General features: G+C 38.4%; 1 protein-coding gene and 1 pseudogene across 1 annotated transcript; one reads left to right on the plus strand and one right to left on the minus strand.

Annotated features, from left to right (window-relative positions):
- Positions 1 to 517: 517 nt before the first annotated feature.
- LOC134387626 (olfactory receptor 7A17-like) lies at positions 518 to 1,460 on the plus strand (annotated as a pseudogene).
- An 8,305-nt stretch (positions 1,461 to 9,765) lies between these two features.
- On the minus strand, positions 9,766 to 10,695 carry LOC134387627 (olfactory receptor 7A17-like). Its single transcript, XM_063110041.1, has one exon. It carries the CDS (start codon positions 10,693 to 10,695, stop codon positions 9,766 to 9,768), a length of 930 nt encoding a protein of 309 aa, XP_062966111.1.
- Between the last annotated feature and the right edge of the window lie 9,655 nt (positions 10,696 to 20,350).

Genomic DNA, 20,350 nt, shown 5'->3' on the forward strand with positions numbered 1-20,350 from the left:
TGTGGTCTCTGTTCAAATGTCACCTTGACTGGACACACATAAAAATAGCAGTCCCGTAAATATGTACAATTATTGTGTCAATTATGAATTTAGAAAAATAGCACCATCATCCAATCTATCTTTTTACCTGCTTTCATTTTCTTCATAGTAATTATTACCATCTGACATCTTTTATGATTCCTTTATCTGTTTATATTCTTTCTTCATCAAACTTATATTTTTCAGCATCCAATAGTCATTGTCTAGGCAATGCCTGTATCATGGTCAGAGCTCAATTTATTTTCATAAAAGTATAAAAGAATTTGTCATTAAAATTGTAGAATACAAAGTTGGATAGGACTTCCTGATCAGAAAAGCACTATGAATGCCCCAACAGGGATCAGATACAAACACAAAATACAGAAAATCATTTCTTGACTGAAAAATACAAATTGTAACATTTCTACACCTTGAGTGATGCCCATTTGTTGGAAAAGTAGTCGTTATTTTTGTTTATCCTGGTAGTCCTCTCCACTTCATGGAACCAGGAAATGATACACAAATTTCAGAATTTCTTCTGGGATGTTCACAGAAACAAGAATTGCAGCCCCTCATATTCTGGCTTTTCCTGTCCAGGTACCTGGTCACTGTGCTTGGAAACCTGCTCATCATCCTGGCCATCATCTCAGACTCCCACCTGCACATGCCCACGTACTTCTTCCTCTCCAACCTGTTCTTTTCTGACATCTGTTTTACTTCCACCGCCATCCCAAAGGGGCTGGTGGATATGCAGAGACTCAGAAAAGTCATAACCTATTCAGACTGCATCACCCGGGTGCACTTTCTTATACTCTTTGCAGGGTTGGATGACTTTCTCCTGAGCTTTAGGCCTATGACCAGTTTGTGGCCATCTGTCATCCCCTGCACTGCACAGTCATCATGAACCCCTGGCACTGTGGGATGCTGGTTCTGGTGTCCTGAGTCATAAGTGTTCTGAATTCCTTGTTACAAAGCTTAATGGTGCTGTGGCTGCCCTTCGGAACAGTCTTAGAAATCCCCCACTTTTTCTGTGAACTTTATCAGGGGTCCACCTTACCGGTTCTGACACCTTTCTTAATGACATAGTGATGTATTTTCCAGCAGGGCTGCTGGGTAGTAGACCCCTCACTGGTATGCTTTACTCTTACTCTAGGATAGTTTCCTCCATATGTAAAATCTACTCAGCTAGAGGAAAGTATAAAGCATTTTTCACTTGTGCATCTCACCTCTCAGTTGTCTCCTTATTTTATGGTACAAGCCTAGTGTTACACCTCCATTTTGTTGTTATCCACAACTCACACTCAGGTGCAACAGCCTCAGTGATGTACATTCTTGTCACACCCATGCTGAACCCCTTCATCTACAGTCTGAGGAATAAGGATATTAAGAGGACTCTGAAAAAATTCTTTTGGAGGGAAACTAGAAAAGGGCCAACTTTATGACCCTTTACACTATGGGTGAAGATGTTCCCCTGATTGCAGGGATCAGAACCTCAGTGACAAAAATTGTGATTCTTTGATCATATTGTGAAGTAGAGCGTGCTCGTTCTATTTATTTCCTGAGCTTTAATATCATTTTATGCAATTCAGGTCACACACTTTTGTAAGCATTTTGCTCTCTAATATCCTACAAATTTTCCCCTTGTCATCTTCCTACCTCCCCAAGGGTATTCCCAATCTTGTTCAGAAGTATTTAGAAATTCCATTTTTCTCATTGGAAAACATGGAATTCTTCAGAATAGTTTCACTGGAATACTACTCAGCCATAAAAAAGAATGAAATGCTGCCATTTGCAACAACATGGATGAGTCTGGAGAAAATTTTGTTAAGTGAAATAAGCCAGACAAAGAAACAGAAATACCGCATGTTCTCACTCATAACTGGCTGCTAGGAAGGAAGGAGGGGTGGGAGGAGGAAAGAAGAAGGGAATGAGGGAAGGAAAGAAAAGACCACAACAATATGTTGAACTTTCAGAAGGAGGGAACAAACCTAAGGATGCTAGAGATGGGGGGAGGGAGAGAGAGGGATTGGGAAGTGATAGATCGGGTAAAGGGCATAAAGAAATATGATTTGTAAGAATGAATATGCTAATAATAAATTTAAAAATTTAATTTCAAAAATGGGCACAATAGTGAAAAAAATAATTTCTTCTCAAATGACATATCGTACCAAGTAATTTTTCTTTTGTGTTACTGAAATAACAGTCATGAGTTGTATTACTCATATGGGGGGAAAAAAAGGAAAAAAATAAAAAAAACAGCTAAAAAGACCTAAGCAAACAAACAACAACAAAACTCCAGTTGGCTCTAATATTTTTAATACAATGTTACAGGAGAGGAAAATCTGAGACCACAGTTTTCCACTTCTGTTTGTTATTGCTTTGTATATCACTATCTAAAAATGTAGATTGTAACATACAGCATGTTTTATAACTGGTAATTGGGTTTTATTCTGCTTGTTAGGATCCTGTTTTCATACTCAGCTCAATGTCTACAAAGTCTATCATAATCACTGGAAAAAGTTGACAATCAATTACTTGACGCCAAGTGCAGTCTACATGGAAAGACAGGTTTGAATAAATAGTTGACTTAATATTGTCGTAAAGTCAGAGAATATGTTGAAGCAAGACTTTAAACCATACATTGTATTACTATGCAAAAATATTTCTTTTTCTTTCTTTCTTTTTTTTTTTTTTGTCTTTTTCGTGACCGGTACTCAGCCAGTGAGTGCACCGGCCATTCCTATATAGGATCCGAACCCACGGCGGGAGCATCGCTGTGCTCCCAGCACCGCACTCCCGAGTGTGCCACGGGCTCGGCCCAAAAATATTTCTTTTTCATGTTGTACATCTACTCATTGAAGTAGGGAAGATTGATGTCCCTGTATAAGGGCATTTAGTCATGGGGTGAAGGAGTGGTTGATGTGGTTATGTTGTTTTATTGAATTATCTTTCTCTTTCTTCTTGAAAACTTCCAATTCTCCCTGTAAATATCAGTCTTTCCTTTGCTCTAAACAAATTATCCTTCCATTTTCCAAACTTTCTCATACCCATGAAAGGGGCAGTCAATGAACAATATCAATATCATCTATTAGGTGTCTCACTCAGGATTCTCTTCAACGTTCATGATAGAAAGATGCCTAGCAAGAGACCTTATATTATGGTTCTGTTTATGCTGTGTGATTCATAGCAGAAACCTACAGAAACCTGTATGTCCTTACAATCTTTCCTGGTTCCCTGGAAGGAAACATCAGCATAGTCCCTTTTTATGACAGGTATCTGAAATAAACTTGAATAACAGGGTTCTCATGAATGCTGCCTTCAAATATCAAACAAATGTCAATTGATAATTAATAATAATTTATTGTATGTTCTCAAGTGGCTAGAAGAGAGGAGCTCAAATGTTCTCATCACAAAGAAATGATAAATTATTGTGATATGAATTTGCTATCCACCCTGATTTGATCATTGCACATCATATACGTGTATTGAAATTTAACTCTGTACTCCATAAGTATGTACAATCAATGTTTCAATTAAAAAAATTTTTTTTCTTAAGAAAAAAAGAAAGAAAAAAGAGTACATTGTTATCTTTGCCCTCAGTTCTGCTCACTTCGATTACTGTATTTGTTAGCTATTGCTGCATAACAAGCCATCCTGAAAGCAAATGGCTTAAAATAATGACTTATTGCCAAATGGGATTGTATGGTGGAGAGCTCTGCTGGTCTCCTCATGAATCTGTTGTCTGCTGTGGGTCAGACATGGGGCTGTGCTGCTACTGGATGAGGTTTCTAATATAATTGGGACTTGTCTGTCCTAGGGTGGCATTGAGTAGCACAACTACCCTCTACTTCACATGTCTTCTATTCCAGCTGGCTAGCCTAGAGTTGCTCAGGTGGCTGAGACAGGGTTCCAAGAGACAGCTGCAGAAATGACCAAGGCCCCTGGAGGCCCACAGTCAAGTCCACTGTATTCTACTGGCAAAACAAATGTAAAATGCTAAATCCCACTCAAGACTTGAAGGATGACTCTTCCACATCCATCCTCAACAACTGAACAATCTTAGAAAAGGGAGTGACAGTGATAGTGTATGTTTAATGAACATGTGTGGGAATCCTACTCCATATGGCCAAGCCACAACCACCCCAATGTAAATATTCCTTCTCTGCCCCTTGCCTCCTGTAGAGAGAACTAACATTTATAAAGCAAATGTATTTCACAGGGCCTAGTTTCCAAAGCCCTGTAGTTTCAGGTTTAGCCTAACCTTTTGGAATTACATATAGAAATGTTAACCTTGCAAAAGGCAGGATACTTTCCCCTGGCCAATATCTCTGATATAGAACACACAGCAAAATTGCTGGCTCAAGGACAGACAAGTTACTTGATTGATATATAAAATACTGGGGAAATTGCTGTAGGGAAAAACAGTGTTTGCTAAGATTAAGCTTTTGTTGGTGGATCAACTTAACCTTTTGCAAATTGCAGTATGGAATGTCACTTTGTTATTTCACTGATGTTACCAGCTTCTACTGTTAAACTATACTTAGCCATAATCCCACCAGTGTTCCTTTTCAGTAACTTCCTGGTCTGGAGAATAAATGCAGGGAGAGAACCCCACTTTGTGGTTAATTTCCCAAGGAAGGAATGCCTCTCTCTTGAGGGTTCCAGGAAATTAACCCCTTTGGGGTCTCTCACTGCTCAGAAGAAATGGGCTCTGAGTAATCCTTTTTGAATCTCTGTCATCCCGTGTGAGGCAAAGCAACATCTCCAGCCCACCTTTCTAAGCAATAAATAAGCATATTTCCTTCTATATACCTCATACAGTCTACAGACTACATGTCTAATTCATTGATTAACAAAGCTAGAGAAATGTTACTCCACTTACAACACTGATCAGATCCTCACAGATATATCCCTTTTCTTTTGATTGACCTACTCTTTAACATATTCATAAGGGCTTTAATCCTGCTACTGGTAATTGTTGGAGGTTTGGGGGAGGTATTGCTAGAAAGAGGTGGCCTTTGAAATACAAATAAAAAGAGAGACACAGGAATTTGAGAGGGGAGGGAGAGTTGAGGCATAATTTCCATTATGAATGTCCTGAAGGTGAGGTTTGAGGAGAGACAGAAGTAACTGGAAACTCCAAGGTCATCAGAAGGGACAGCATGAAGTTTCCATTTCAGTGGCAATCAGGTTTCATGAGTCTCTACTTATGCAGAACTATTAATTTTCAAATATATGATACATTATTATTAACTGTAGTCAACATGCAGTGCAATAGACCACTAAAGCTTATTGCTCCAGTCTAACTGAAACTTAGTACCCTTTGGGCTGGCCCCATGGCTCACTCGGGAGAGTGAGGTGCTGATAGCGCCAATGCTGTGGGTTCAGATCCTGTATAGGGATGGCCGGTGTGCTCACTGGCTGAGCGTGGTGCAAACAATACGAAGCCAAGGGTTACGATCCTCTTACCAGTCAGAAAAAAAAACCCAAAACTTAGTACCCCTTTGATCAACAATTCCCCTTTTCCCATCCCTCACCCTATCTACTGGTAACCACCATTCTACTGTTTCTATGAAAGTGACATTTTAGACTTCACAGATAATTAGAACATACAGTATTTGTATTTTTCTGTGCCTGGCTTATTTCACTTAGCACAATGTCCTCCAGTTCCATCCACATTGTCACAAATGACAGAATTTACTTATTTTATAAGGCTATCTAGTAGTCATGGTGTACATTTATCACAGTTTCCTTATCCATTCATCCATTGATGGACACTTAGGTTGATTCCATATTTTCATATTTCCAAATTTCAGAAAGACTGGATTTTCAATGTTCTCACCACAAAAAAAGGTAAATTGGTGAGGTGATGGATGTGTTAATTAGCCTAATTCCTACAATGTATACATAAACTGAAACATTACATTGTATCCCATAAATATACACATTTATTACTTGTTAATTAAAGATAAAACACTTAGTCATTAATTTTTTTTACTGTTTTTTTGCATCTGATCTCCATATTGCATTTTTTATTGTTATTTATTTATTTATTTATTTATATTATGAATACTCATGAGATACAAAGCTGTTTGTCACCCCTTGTACCCATGATGTGAGGCCCAGATTCATACTGGCAGCATACCCATTACCACAAATTGCTTTTGTATGCAGTGTCCCCCACCCAATTATCCCCAACCTCCCACCTCCTACCCCTTCTCCCCCACTCCACTTTGTAGCCCAAAGAATGTTCTCTCCCTCTGCAAGACCAATGCACTACCGTGGTCTTTCTTTCCTTCATACTTTCTCTCTTAGCTCCCCCATATGAGTGAGTACATGTGGTATTTATCCCTCTGTGCTTTATTTCATTCAACATGAGTTGCTCCAGGCTCATCCATGTTGCTGCAAATGGGAGTATTTCATTCTTTTTTATGGCAAAGTAGTATTCCATGGTATATATATACCACAGTTTCCTTATCCAATCATCCATCAATGGCCATTTAGATTGGTTCCATATCTTGGCTATTGTAAACAAAGCTGCGATGAACATGGGAGTGCAGGTATCCCTTCAACACGATGATTTCCATTCCTCTGGGAATATACCCAGAAGTGGGATTGCTGGGTCATGTGGAAGATCCATCTGTAGTTGTTTGAGACACCTCCATACTGTTTTCCATAGTGGTTGTACTAATTTACAGTCCCACCAACAGTGTAGGAGTATTCCCTTCTCTCCACACCCTCGCCAGCTTTTGTTATTCACCATCTTTTTGATTATAGACACATGGCATTTAAAAATTTTTCTTTATTTAATAAGCTTTTCTCTAGGCATTTTCTATTTTGTCAAAGCATATCTGTGTTCAGGAGCCATCAAAGAACAAGTGTACACTGTAATTGTTCTGCTTATTACAAAGTACAAATGGAATATAACCATTATGATCCCCATGCAGAACTTTAAGTTTATAACTGTTATAAAAATTCTAAAATGTATTTTGAACAGTTTATCAAGTTATAAATGGCATCCAGGTGCAAATGAAAGAAAGCTGAACCATAATACTGGCTAAAATAAATTAAGGATTTATCACATCTGGAGTTAGGGAGTTCATCACTACTCTGACAGCTCCATGACATCGTTAAGGACTTAGTCTACATTTATTTTTCCATCTCATATTCCCCAAGGTGTGTTTTTTTTTCATCCTCACAGTCACAGAATAGCTGCTACATCTCCAGTCATTGAATCCATATCCCATGCATGAAGATTTTGAGATAAATCAATCGTGAAGTATGAAGGGGAGTGCCAGATGGGTTTTTGTAAAAGATAAATAAATAAATAAACCTTTTAATGTAGTACAAAATATATATGGAAAAGTGCCACGTTCAAACATGGTCAATTTCTACAAACCAAATATACTCTAAGTAGTCAGAACCCCAACCAATAAACAGAACATGCCCAGTCACATAGAATCTTCTTTTGTGCTCAAATTCAGACACCCCCACCACCATAGTATCCACTATCTAGAATTCTAATGGCACAGATTATTTTTTGCCCTTTTTAAGCTTTATATGAATAGATTCATAAAATGTGTATTTTTTGTGTCTGCCTAGTTTTACTTAACATTAAGTTTCTGAGTCTGCATTTTTATAATTAGGATAATAAATGTTTTCAAGAACCCACCTAAAGAAGTTCAGTTTACTCCACTTTGCCTAAAATTGTGTGACATGGTAGGGAAAGTAATGGCCTCTCCCAAGGGTGTTCACATCTTATTCTCCAGAACCTGTGAATATGTTAGGCTATATGACAGAGGAAAAATTAGGTAGTAGATGGAATTAAGTTCCAAATAAACTGACCATTGATAAAAATATTGTCCTGGATTATCTGAATGGGCCCAAAGTTATCACAAAGTTCCTTAAATCCAGAAAGAAGCAGTAAGTTTGTGTCAGAATTATACCATGTGAGGAGGATTCAACCTTCCCTTACTGGCTGCAAGAAGATCACAAAATAACTGTGGGATTTCCATGTTTGTGATTTTAGGAAGGCTTTATAGGCAGCAATAGCTAACTGATATAATAATAAAGTGAACAGTATTGAGGGCAATTGTAGAAATCTACTTTTTATTTTTTGCATCTGTTCTAATATCTGAAGACAGCATGCATAATTACTCTGTTATTCAATTTTATTTCAGATAAGTGCATTCATAAATGGCTACACTGATTTTCCCTTCCAGGTACCAAGGAGAGGATGGAAGAACATACATGTCTATGCAGACAAACCATGACATTGAACCACAGGGCTGGCCAGGAATTTGAAATCTCTTGTGAGTCATCCTGTGATCACGAAGACTGAAAAGATTCCTGAGGATAAAAGAAAAATATGATGTCCTTTATTGATATTGATCATTCACCATTTCTTTAGTTATTACGACAAAGTTTAGAAAAGCACAGGAGGAATAATATCTCGTACTTATCTCGTACAATAATGTACTGTATATTTTCAAATGGCTAGAAGAGAGGATTTTGAATGGACATGCTAATTACTTGGATTTGATCATTATGCTGTGTATACATGTACCTAAACATCACATTGTTCCCCATAAATATATGCAACTATTGTGTCAATTAACAAATAAAATCAAACCTTTTTTAAAAAGAACAATTGTGCCTCTAAAGCATGTGGTCCATTTTTATTTAAATAAAATAAATAATTTTTAAATAAAGAAAAAAGTAAAAGGGTGATCTTTCATTGAAACCAATACAAGAGGACTTATTTATAGGTGGCACTGGGAATTTTTCAAGCAGAAACAAGAAGATCATTTAATTTAAAAAAAACCTGTTTTGCAACATTAAACACCCTGGCCAAACCTGCACACTAATGAATACACTGTTCACACATGAACACCAATCTTTCAAACTATAATGAGTATGTGTACAGCTTGAAAAAGAAATATTTATCATAATAATGAAATATGTGATTTAAAAATTTACTTCATCATATTTAAGGTCATCTGTCACTTTAAGGCTGTATTAGGTGAATCTACTTGTTCAAATTTATCTTTAATAAGTTCCACTTGGAAATATGTAGCTGATAATCAGTTTTTGCCAGTGACTGTGGTAAGCACTATAGACACCAAGCTCAATAATAGGTCCCTAATGATGAAATAAACTCAATGACCAGTTTTAAAATACACTCGTGTGTTTATAAAGTCTACATTTCAGGAAGAGCAGTCAACATAGTGGTACGGAAAATAATAATGGAGCACAGGTTAAAAACTGTAGTCTCAGATTTTCTTATACTATAAAATATAAATGTCCTTAGTTGCCAGGTGTAGTTTTTTCCATAGGAATAGTGCAATTCATAAATTTTCCTTTAATACAATTTTTTAAAAAACCCCAAAACTTGGTATGACATATGCCATTTGAGAAGTAATACTCAAGAAATTCATATCGTCCTATGACATGAGTGGGCATTTCCAAGTATTTCTGATCCAAGTTTGGGAATAAACGTAGGAAATGAAAAAAAGAAAAAAACAGTGTTAGCTATCAGAAAGAGCAGAAAGCCAAATAAAGTAAGATACTTAAATTATATAAAGAAGTTGATGTCAAAGAAATGGAAACTACAGGAAATAAGAAGAAGGAGCAAGTTCTGTTTCCACAATATAACCAAAGAGTCACAATTTCCGGCTCCAAGGTTTTGAGCACTGGAGTCATGGTCACTTCGTCAGCTGCAGTATAATTGGTTTTTCTTTTTCTTTTTTATGGTTTCCCTCCCAAAGATTTTTTCAGAGCCCTCTTCATGTCTTTATTCCTCAGGCTGTAGATGAAGGGGTTCAGCATGGGTGTGACTACCATGTACATCACTGACGCTGCAGCACTCGATTGTGAGTTGTGTGTAGCAGCAGAAGTAAGGTACACTCCTAGGCTTGTACCATAAAATAAGGAGACAACTGAGAGGTGAGATGCACAGGTGGAAAATGCTTTATACTTCCCTCGAGCTGATGACATTCCCTTAACGGAGGAAACTATCTTAGAATAAGAGTAAACGATACCAGCAAGGGGACAACCTGCCAGCAGACCTGCTGCAAAATATATGACCATGTCATTAAGAAAGGTATCAGAACAGGCATGGTGGACCACCTGATTAAGTTCACAGAAAAAGTGGGGGATTTCTGCATGTGTATAGAATGACAGCCGCAACACCATTAAGCTTTGTAACAGGGAATGCAGGACACTGGTGATGGTAGATACCAGAACGAGCAACCCACAGAGCCGGGGGTTCATGATAACCATGTAGTGCAGGGGGTGACAGATGGCCACAAATCGGTCATAAGCCATCACACTCAGGAGAAGGTCATCTAACCCTGCAAAAAGCAATAAAAAGTACATCTGGGAAATGCAGCCTGCATATGTAATGACTTTGCTCTGAGTCCAGATGTTCACCAGCATTTTGGGGATGCTTGCAGAGGTGAAACAGATGTCCACAAAGGACAGGTTGGAGAGAAAGAAGTACATGGGTGTATGGAGGTGGGAGTCTGAGATGATGGCCAGGATGATGAGCAGGTTTCCAAACACAGTGATCAGGTACATGGAGAGGAAAAGTCCAAATAAGAGGGGCTGCAATTCTGGTGTCTCTGAAAATCCCAGAAGAAGAAATTCTGAAATTCGTGTATCATTCCCTGGTTCCATGGGGTTGACATGACTACTAAAGAAGAGAAAAATAGCGTGACTAAATTCCACACAGAAGGGTATTACTCACTTAATTGAAATGCCAAAATTTATATTTTGTGATAAAAAAAATGAGTTTATGTATTTTGTGTATGTATCTTGTCCTCTTTCGAAGATTCCTCTGTTCCTTTTCTAATTATTTATTCTGGTCCACCCTCAGCCACTTTCTGATGAGGTTATTTTCCTAGAGTTTACGGAGAAATTCTTTCTTGCTTTTTAGGAATACGTATTTAGCACCAACCACAGTCTAGGCACTGTCTAGGAAGTGTGTGCAGAGTGGTGAAAAACAGAAGTCCCCACAGCCTGATGATGGAAAAAGACTATCAGTGCATAAAGAGGTAATCATGTGACATGTCAGATGGTGATAAGTGTGCTAAAGAAAACAGCAGCTGAGAAAAATGAAAGAATGAATAGGAGTGCTTTTTTATTGACACGTAATTAATTCTACACGTTTGTGGGGTACCGAGTTGAATATCATAGGAGGGTACAATATGTGATGATCAGTCAGGATAATTAGCTTATTCATCATTACAAAATGTGAGCATATGTTAAGTGAAATAAACCAGCCACAAAAAGAGAAATACCGCATGTCCTCACTTTTAAGTGGGAACTAAAATTAAATTAATAAATGAACAAGAAGGAAGGAGGGAAGAAAGGAGGAAGGGAGAGAAAGAGAGAGATAAGGAAGGAAGGAAAGAAGGAAGCAAGGAAAGAAGGATCACAATAACAGGTTGAGCTTTCAGAAAGAGGGATCAGAACTGTGGTTACTAGAGGTGGGAAAGGGTGAGGGGAGGGGGCTTGCGAGAAACTGGTTAATGGACACAAAGGAGGGCTATTTTCATGGAGCTCCAAGAGAGCATTAGACAAAGTGACATTTGAACAGAGATGTCAAATAAGAAAGGTTGGGGTCCACAGTGTTATTTGGGGAAGCATGTGCCTGACAGGAGGTTCAGACAGTGCAACAGCCCAGAGGAAGGTGCTTGTTTCAGATGCCCAAGTCCAAAAAGGAAGCCAGGGTGTCAGGGGAATGAGCAAGAGAGAAAATGATGGTGTCAGGGAATGTGGAGGAATGAGGCGCCGGCCTCCCTGTTTCTGCTGAAACTTCAACCTACAGGGAGTCCCTCATTCACATGTTCTCCCTTCCACTTTACTTATTTCATTTCAAAGGCAGCCTTTCAGACTAAATGGATCCCCTCCCTATTTCTATCTGTGGTTAGCACTGAGCTATCTGTACTGAGTCACACTGTGGAATATATGAGCTCAGGTGCCCCTGCTCTGAGGACTGCTCACTCCCCACAACACACGCACATGCACACATGCACACACACACACATGCACACACACACATGCATGCACACAGCGTGCTATGGCCTCTTGGGCCCAGGTTGCTACTATGCTCCCTTCACTTCCAGCTACACTTCTTAAGAAAAGAACGGACACAAGCAAGCTGTCAACATCAGATTGTTTTTCCCCAAAAGAATGAAGACAGAGTGTCCAGATCCCACGTGGTAAGACTCCCATGGATGCGTATACTCTGGGCTCAGTTATGATATGACTATTTGGGACTATGGATTTAAAAAAACATTTTTAAGAAATCTGCTCAATACAGAGAAAGGGGGGGGGAGGGAGAGAGAGAAAATGAGAGCTGAGGGAGCACAAGGGAGGAAAAATACTTAATGCACTCAGGTGATCCGTGAAAAATTGTCATGATGAGAAAGGTTCTTTGATTCTGGAGGCATTCCAGCTCCAGCATTATTCCCTATGTGCAGAATAACTAATAGAGCAACAACAACAAAAAATTTATCTGAAGTAAAAAAGAGAGATATCTATGCAATGTCAAGACACCTTATAGGTTGAACACCTTCCCCCCACCAAAAAATGAGCAGAGAATAAACCCAAAATTCACAGAAGGAAATAGACAAAGTACAACCGAAGGAGAGAATGTCAAAATATAAAATGGTAAAAGACTGTAACAAATAATATTAAATGCAGAATTTATGGAATCACAAAACTAGGTTTTGAATCTTAGATGTACCAAATATTAGTTATTTGAACTTGGAGAGTCAACAACTATTCTAAATGTTAATACTCTCCCCCATATACTGGGGATAGTGGTGTCCATCCTCTTAACCTGGTCGACAGACTCAGTCAATACATGTAAAACCCTTAGCATAATTCCTTTCTGTTAGTAAATGAACAGTTATCACTGGTGATAAGATGAAGGTGGTTTTTGGCTACTGTCTCTCAAAAAAATAAAGGTGGGTTCCTTCCCCACCTCCCAGCCTCCAAATCCATGGCCCTATTTCAGTTTCTTCTCATCTCTCCTAGTTATCCCAGCCTGGCACCTCTCTACTCTGATATTCACATTGACTCAGACAGATTTTTCTGTATTGCAAAAAGATCAACCAAATCCCAGACTTAAAATCCCCCTTGATTCCCCACTGGAGGATGAATCTAAAATTGCACAGCTTCAAACATGAGGCTGGACTGTCTTTGATGAGCCTGCGAGCTTGACCTTCACACCGCCCTGCACCTGCCAACACAGATCTCCTGAACTTGAACTTGACTTCAGATTCACCAGACTCCAGAGCTTCAGTGCTCAGTGCATTCATACACTCATTTCCATTTACTGAGTCTGGTCCCCTGGTCTATTTGAAAAATTTCACCTCTTTTCCATCTGAAAAACCTCACTTACTCTTTCAAGACTCCTTGGAGGCATCTCCTTCATGAATACTTTTTTTTTCTTTTAACATTCCCTTGTTTAAATGACACTTCCTCCCTACATTTAATTTAGATATGGGGACTATAATGGTGTTAATGTTACTTATTTCCTTATGTTTTTTTCCTGCTAGACCAAGTTCCAAGGTGCATGTAGAAATGTTGTTCATACTCCTTCCCACTCCTGGCAAATTAATTGGGAAGAGGGGCTGAATAAATTTTTATTGTATGAATGAATGAGACAATGTGGCCTCACAGTAATTTCTGATGATGAGAGAAAGAAAAGAAGCAGAGAGATGCTAAATATGTGTGGAGGACACAGCAGCGGAGTGTTTTCCATATTCTGAGATCAAGACCCACTGAGAGTCAGACTATGGTTTGTAAGAATTAAATAAATAGAATAAATAACACAAAAAAGAAAATATTAGAGTGCATCATACAAAATTGTTTCATGGTACACTATCTTCAACCTTGTTTGTCTGTGTGTGGACATGAGTACATGCTGGATCACCTTGTAAAAGGTATTTCTTACTCTAGGACACAGTCAAAAAGTTTGGAACCCACTGCAGTAAAGGCAGGAATATGGTAGTCTTCCTTAATCCATTGTTTTGCTTTCTGCTGTTTCAGTTAGCTTTGGTCAAGCACGGTCTGAAAATATTAACATATCTTGGGAGAAAAAGAGAGAGAGAGTGCACACATTCATGTAACTTTTATTACAATATATTGTTATAATTGTACTATTTTATTAGGTATCCTTGTTAATATCTTACTGTGCCTAATATATAAATTAAGCTTAATCATAAGCATGTCTATATAGAAAAAAGTAGTATACATAGGGTTGGGTACTATCCATGGTTTCAGGCATCGGCTTGGAGGTCTTGGAACTTATCCAGCCATGGGGTCAGTGGGTACTACTTCAGCTTAAAAAGGAGGCCAGTGACTGCTCATGAGGGCAAATCTCATGGATGAAGAGCCCAACAGAAGAACCAGGGTGTTGGAGAACAGGTGGCCAGCGTGGTGCTGACGTGACCTCCTGACTCCAGGGCCACACGCTCAGCAGACTCTTATTGCTACACCTGCCTCATCATGGAATCCACATCAGGGACCGGACCTCATTGTTATTCCTGTGCCTGTTCCACATGTATATGACCACACTTGTTTTTATACAGTCCCATAGAGGATGAGGCAGGCCCTTCTCTCACTTTTCTCTGTAGCATCTTTTCTTTATTATTCTTGGGTTTTGGGTTTCAATGTCTTTTCTGACAAATCCAATAGGCACACTCTGTCCTGTTTCTGTTCCTCATCCAATATGCAGAGACCTCGCCACAGTGTAATCCATATAATCCTGCAAATGCCATGAAAATGTACCCCTTTTTAAAAATATGATTTATCCCTGGCACATTACCTCATATACCCACTTATTTCACTGTACTATTTTTCATTGTAATGTGAGACCCAGAATGAGTAGAGACCTTACCTGCTTTGTTCACTGTTGCGGTTTCACAGAGTTCTGCATTTATATGGAAACAAATTTAAGAAATTAAGCATTTACGAGAATGGCAGGAAAGAACAAAACCTGCTTAAATATAGTGAATTCGAAACATCTTTATGGGTATGAAATGAAATTGAATAAAAATGTTAAATAAATTATCAAAAAATATATAAAATAGCAATCAAACAATGTGGGTCTCTAATTCAAGCTTACATTTGCAAAGATTGGAAATAAAAGAATATAAAAATATACTTTTTAAAACAGTGGAAGGAAAGTATATAAAGTTGTAATTTGATCCTATGCAAACATAAATGGATTAAAATATGTTTGTAAAAATAAATTCTATTAGTATACACTCAAACTAGGCATCTATACTTATCAGTAATTTACTGCATGTTATCAAATGATTAGAAGAGAGATCAAATGTCCACATCACAAAGAAATGATTAAGTTTTGCAATGATGAATATGCTAATTACCCTGATTTGTTCAACACACATTGTACACATGTATTGAAATATAACTCTCTTCCTCACAAATATTTATAGACAATATGTTTCAATAAAAAATGATAATATAAGAAGTCTTTATAGGAATGCAAAATATATTTCACACAGTGGCAGAAGATGATGGCTTTTTAAAAAATAGATCTGATCACAGGAAGAAAAAAGAGTAGCAATATGGAAAAAAAACGCATAAAATATGATGCCAATACATTTAAATTATTAAATGTAGTGATTAATTATCACTAAGAATGTAGAAACCTTCTCAAACTACCTATGAAAAAACAATGGGGGAAGGTACACAATACAACCCACGGATAGATCTGACTGCACAAAATTGATAAACTTTCAGCTAATCCTCCCCAAATCACCTATAAATACAAAGGAGAACTAAAGGGCAAACATTAAAGTTTGTTAAAAACTCCAGTTCTTATGTTTGAAAGACTGCAATCAAAAGCAGGAAGAAAAACCCACCATGCAAAAGCAAAGACCTCACACAGACTATTTGCAATAGAGAACATAAATGTCTAAAAAACCCACAAATATATTCAGCCTCAATAGTAAGGCAACTGTTGCAAAGTGAAGCTTGTTATAATACTCTTTTTCACATATCAGACAGTTTATTTTTCATCTGAGTATGGAGAAGGAGAAAAGATACTACAAAATGCATGGCTCACGAATTGCTGTTGCAAGACAGTATTCGCAAGCAATGCACTCATCTGGGTCTTTTTAAAGACTATAGGAACACACTCAAACACACCCAATGTTAAAAATTTTTAAAATAATAGTAATAAAAGCCCTCACTACATTGCACATCCCTCCACACTTAATACTCATTTTGTCCGCTCCATTAGCTGCAAAACTCTTTGGATAGTATGTAATGTTACTGGAACCACTTTATGCCTCCCATTTCTTCTTCAGTCTCACCACTTGGACTTCCATTCCCACCAGGTATTTTCACAATGATTCCTGCATTGCTGAATCTATCAGACACTTCTCTTTTTAATGTATTAAATTAATAAATTTGTCATTCAAGTGCACAAACACAGTGATCTCTTGGCTCTTGGCTAAGTAGGATTGAATCTCAGGTGCCCTCAAGTAAACATTCTCAGCTTCTATTCTCACTGACCCTTTCATGCAGTACCTACAGGGCTCTCAGACTCACCTAGATGGGGTCCCTGAGAAGAAGGTTTCCATGTGGAAGTCTGAATTCTCTCTGGATGGTTGACGATGGAGACTGAAGCTCTATCCCAATGCAAGACAGTAGAAAAGAGTGAGGCATAGGTCCTCTAGCCAAATTCAGAACTCCAGAAGAAACAACCACGTCCACTGCAGCCCAAGGTTGTACACTCTGAAGGGACAACAGGAGAGGAGATATTTACAGTTCTCTGTATTTGCTCATTAGATGTGTTTTCCTCTTGTTACTGCAGCCAGTAAACACCTGATTTCCCTGTGGACACTGGTCTGGACAGAAAGGAAGTTTTTTTCTGTTCTTTTTCTGTTCCCAAGAGACCAGTTTATAAGTTAGGTGAATCCAATTGCTTTTTGTTTGTTTGTTTGTTTGTTTGTTTATTCTTTCTCCAATAACTAACCTGACCTCCAGATATGTAATCTCCTAATGCCTTATAATTCCTCTCACTTAAAGTTTTCTCCAAAGTGTAGGACTGAGGAGACTGCCTTGACTAGGTCCATGGGATGTTCAAAGCATTGGCTTGTAGTGGGGACACGTACCCTGATATCTACAGAAAATTGCTTTTTTCCCTCTTCAACAAGGGAAACCTGTGTTCCTCTGATATAAAACCATGGGTACTACAGTACTTGGCTTCATGACACTTTTGCTAATACAGGAATTTCATACTCATAACAAGTTAAGAGCTCTCATTTAGTGCCTCGTTATTAAATAATATTAAATATAAGATATATATTTAAATCTTTCTATGCATCACAACCTAAGCATGGCACTTTATAGAGATTTATGATTTAATTTTTTGTAAAGTCCATTCAATAAGGTAGTACTGTTATGAATTCTGTTCTCCACAGCAGATATGTAGCTCAGATGGGTTTAATATTCTGCTCAAGGTTATTAACTGAGTAGCAGATGGAACTTTGATAGAATTTGTTCAGGATGTTTCCAGTTTTCAAATTCAAGCCAGTGCTTTTCAACCAGCGATCATTTTCCCTCTGGGATATTTGATGATGTGTGAAGGGATGCTGCTAAACACCTGAAATGCACAGGACAGCACCCAACAAGATAATCATCTCACCCATCTATCAATAGTGAGAAGGTGGGAAATAAATAAAAATAAAAACAGCAATTCTAGATCATCATTCCTTCAGCTTCAATGTGCATAAAAGTCATCAGGGATCCTAGTGCATATGCAAATTCTGATTCAACAGGTCTCCTTTGGGCCCAGAAACTGCATTTCTGACAACATCCAGGGTGGTGTTGGTGCTGCCAGTCTAGGTCTGTGTGTCTCCTGTGCTTCCGGCACTGGCAACCATCATTCTACTTTCTGTCTCTATGATTTTGACTACTTTAAGTATTTCATATAAGTGGAATCATATGGTATTGATCGTTTTGTCACTAGTTTATTTAATTTAGCATAATATCCTCGAGGTTCATTCATGTTGTAGCATATAGCAGAACATCCTTCCTTTTTGAGGCTGAGTAATATTCCATTGAATGGATATACCACATTTTGCTTATCCATTCCTTTCTATAGACACCTGTGTTGCTTCCACACTTTAGATACTATGAAGAGTGCTTCTATGAACACACATCTCTTCATAACCCTGCTTTCAGTTCTTCTGGGTACAAATCCAGAAGTGGAAATGTTGAATCATATGGCAATTTATACCAGGTTAGCAACACATGTTTCAGTCAACATGGAACCAGGAAATGATACATGAATTTCAGAATTTCTTCTTCTAGGATTTTCAGAGACATCAGAATTGTAGATCCTCATATTTAGGGTTTTCTCCTCCTTGAACCTGATCACAGTGTTTGGAAACTTGCTCATCATCCTGGCCATCATCTCAGATTCCCGCCTCCACATGCCCATCTACTTCTTCCTCTCCAGCCTGTCCTCTGTAGGCATCTGTTTCACCTCCACCCCCGTTCCAAAGATGTTGGTGAACACCTAGACACAGAACAAAGTCATAACCTGTAAAGGCTGTATCTGTACCCAGATGTACTTTTTTATCCCATTTGTCGGGGTGGACAATTTTCTCTTGATTCTGATGGTCTATGACCAGTTTGTAGCTATCTGTCACCCCCTACACTACATGGTCATCATGAACCCCCAGGTCTGTGTTTGCTGGTTCTGGTGTCCTGGATCATGAATGTACTGAATTCCATGTTACAAAGCTTACTCATGTTACCACTGTTATTTTGCACAGATTTGGAAATCCCCCACTTTTTCTGTGAACTTAATCAGGTCATCCACAGTGCCTGTTCTGACACCTTTTTAAATAACATGGTGATGGACTTTACTGCTGTGCGTGCTGGGTGGAAGATCTCTCGCTGGGCTCCTTTACCCTTACTGTAAGATTGTTTCCTCCATGCACGTAACTTTGTCATGTTGGGGGAGCATAAGCATTTTTCACAATAGTGTCTCACCTCTCTGTTGTCTCTTGGTCATCACCAAACCCCAGGCCACTTAGATTTTCTCCTATGTTATTTCCAAGGCATTTTATAGATTTGCATTTGACACTTAGGTCTGTGGTTCATTTTGAGTTAGTTTCTGTAAAAGGTTTAAATTCTGTGTCTAGATTCAGTGTGTGTGTGTGTGTGTGTGTGTGTGTGTGTGTGTGTGTGTGTGTGTGTGTGTGTGTGTGTGTGTGATATCCAGTTGTTCCAGTACCATTTACTGAAAGGACAATTATATCTGAGGAGTCTTGACCTTCTGAAACAGAAGTTCCATAGCATCCCATTAAAGATGTACTTTGATTCTTACTTTCTTCCCCAGGAAACTCATTCAGCTACTGAGGGTGGAGAAGGAAGGAACTATCCAAGATTTAGGCCTTGAAGAATGCCCATAAAAATTGATTGATAGGAAAATTACACTTGTGTAGACCATTCGCAGATATGGCCCCAATTCACCACTTTTCTCTGTATCCAAGAATTTTTCAATGTGACTGTGAGGTTCCTTCCACGAACAGGTGAGGTTTACTTCTCCACCTTTGAATCTGGACTGGACCTAAGATTTTTTATTTGCTTTGACAAATAGAATATGGTGGAAGTGTCAGTGTGCCTCAGGGGTCCTTGGCATGTTTCTGCTCCTCTCTCCTCTAACCCTGTCATTGCTGTGTGGACAAATCCAAAACATGAGGAGCAGAGCCCAGGCATCCCACCCATAGCCAGCCTAGACCAGCCTATAGCCAGCAAGCCCTAGGATGGGAGAGAACCCAGCCAGGATTAGCAGAACACCTCCAGCTGACACACAGCTGACCACAGACTCATGAGGAGACCGGAAGAGATCAAAAGACTTTCTCTAACATAGACTCCTATGAGATTTTTGTAAAAGCATTATTTTAACCATCTATTTTTGGATTGCTTGTCAAAAATTTGATAAATATGTACAATTTTATCTGTCAATTAAAAAACACAGACACAAGGGAGCTGTGGGAGGTGATGGATGTTTACTACCTTGATTGTGGTGATGGTAACATAAATGTACACATGGGTTCAAACTTACCAGATTGTGTAAATTATATTCAGTTTTGTGTATTAATTATACCTCAAAAAGGCTGGGGGAAAGAAAGAATGAGCAAGATAATGTAATGAATAATATAGAACATGACACCAAATCCTTCAGTCCACTGAATAAACCCCTTTACACATGGATACCAAGATTCCACATTGCAATATATGGATGTACATCATGGAAAAAATATCTTCCAGA

This window comes from Cynocephalus volans, chromosome 10, assembly GCF_027409185.1.
Source record: "Cynocephalus volans isolate mCynVol1 chromosome 10, mCynVol1.pri, whole genome shotgun sequence".
NCBI classification, from domain to species: Eukaryota; Metazoa; Chordata; class Mammalia; order Dermoptera; family Cynocephalidae; genus Cynocephalus; species Cynocephalus volans.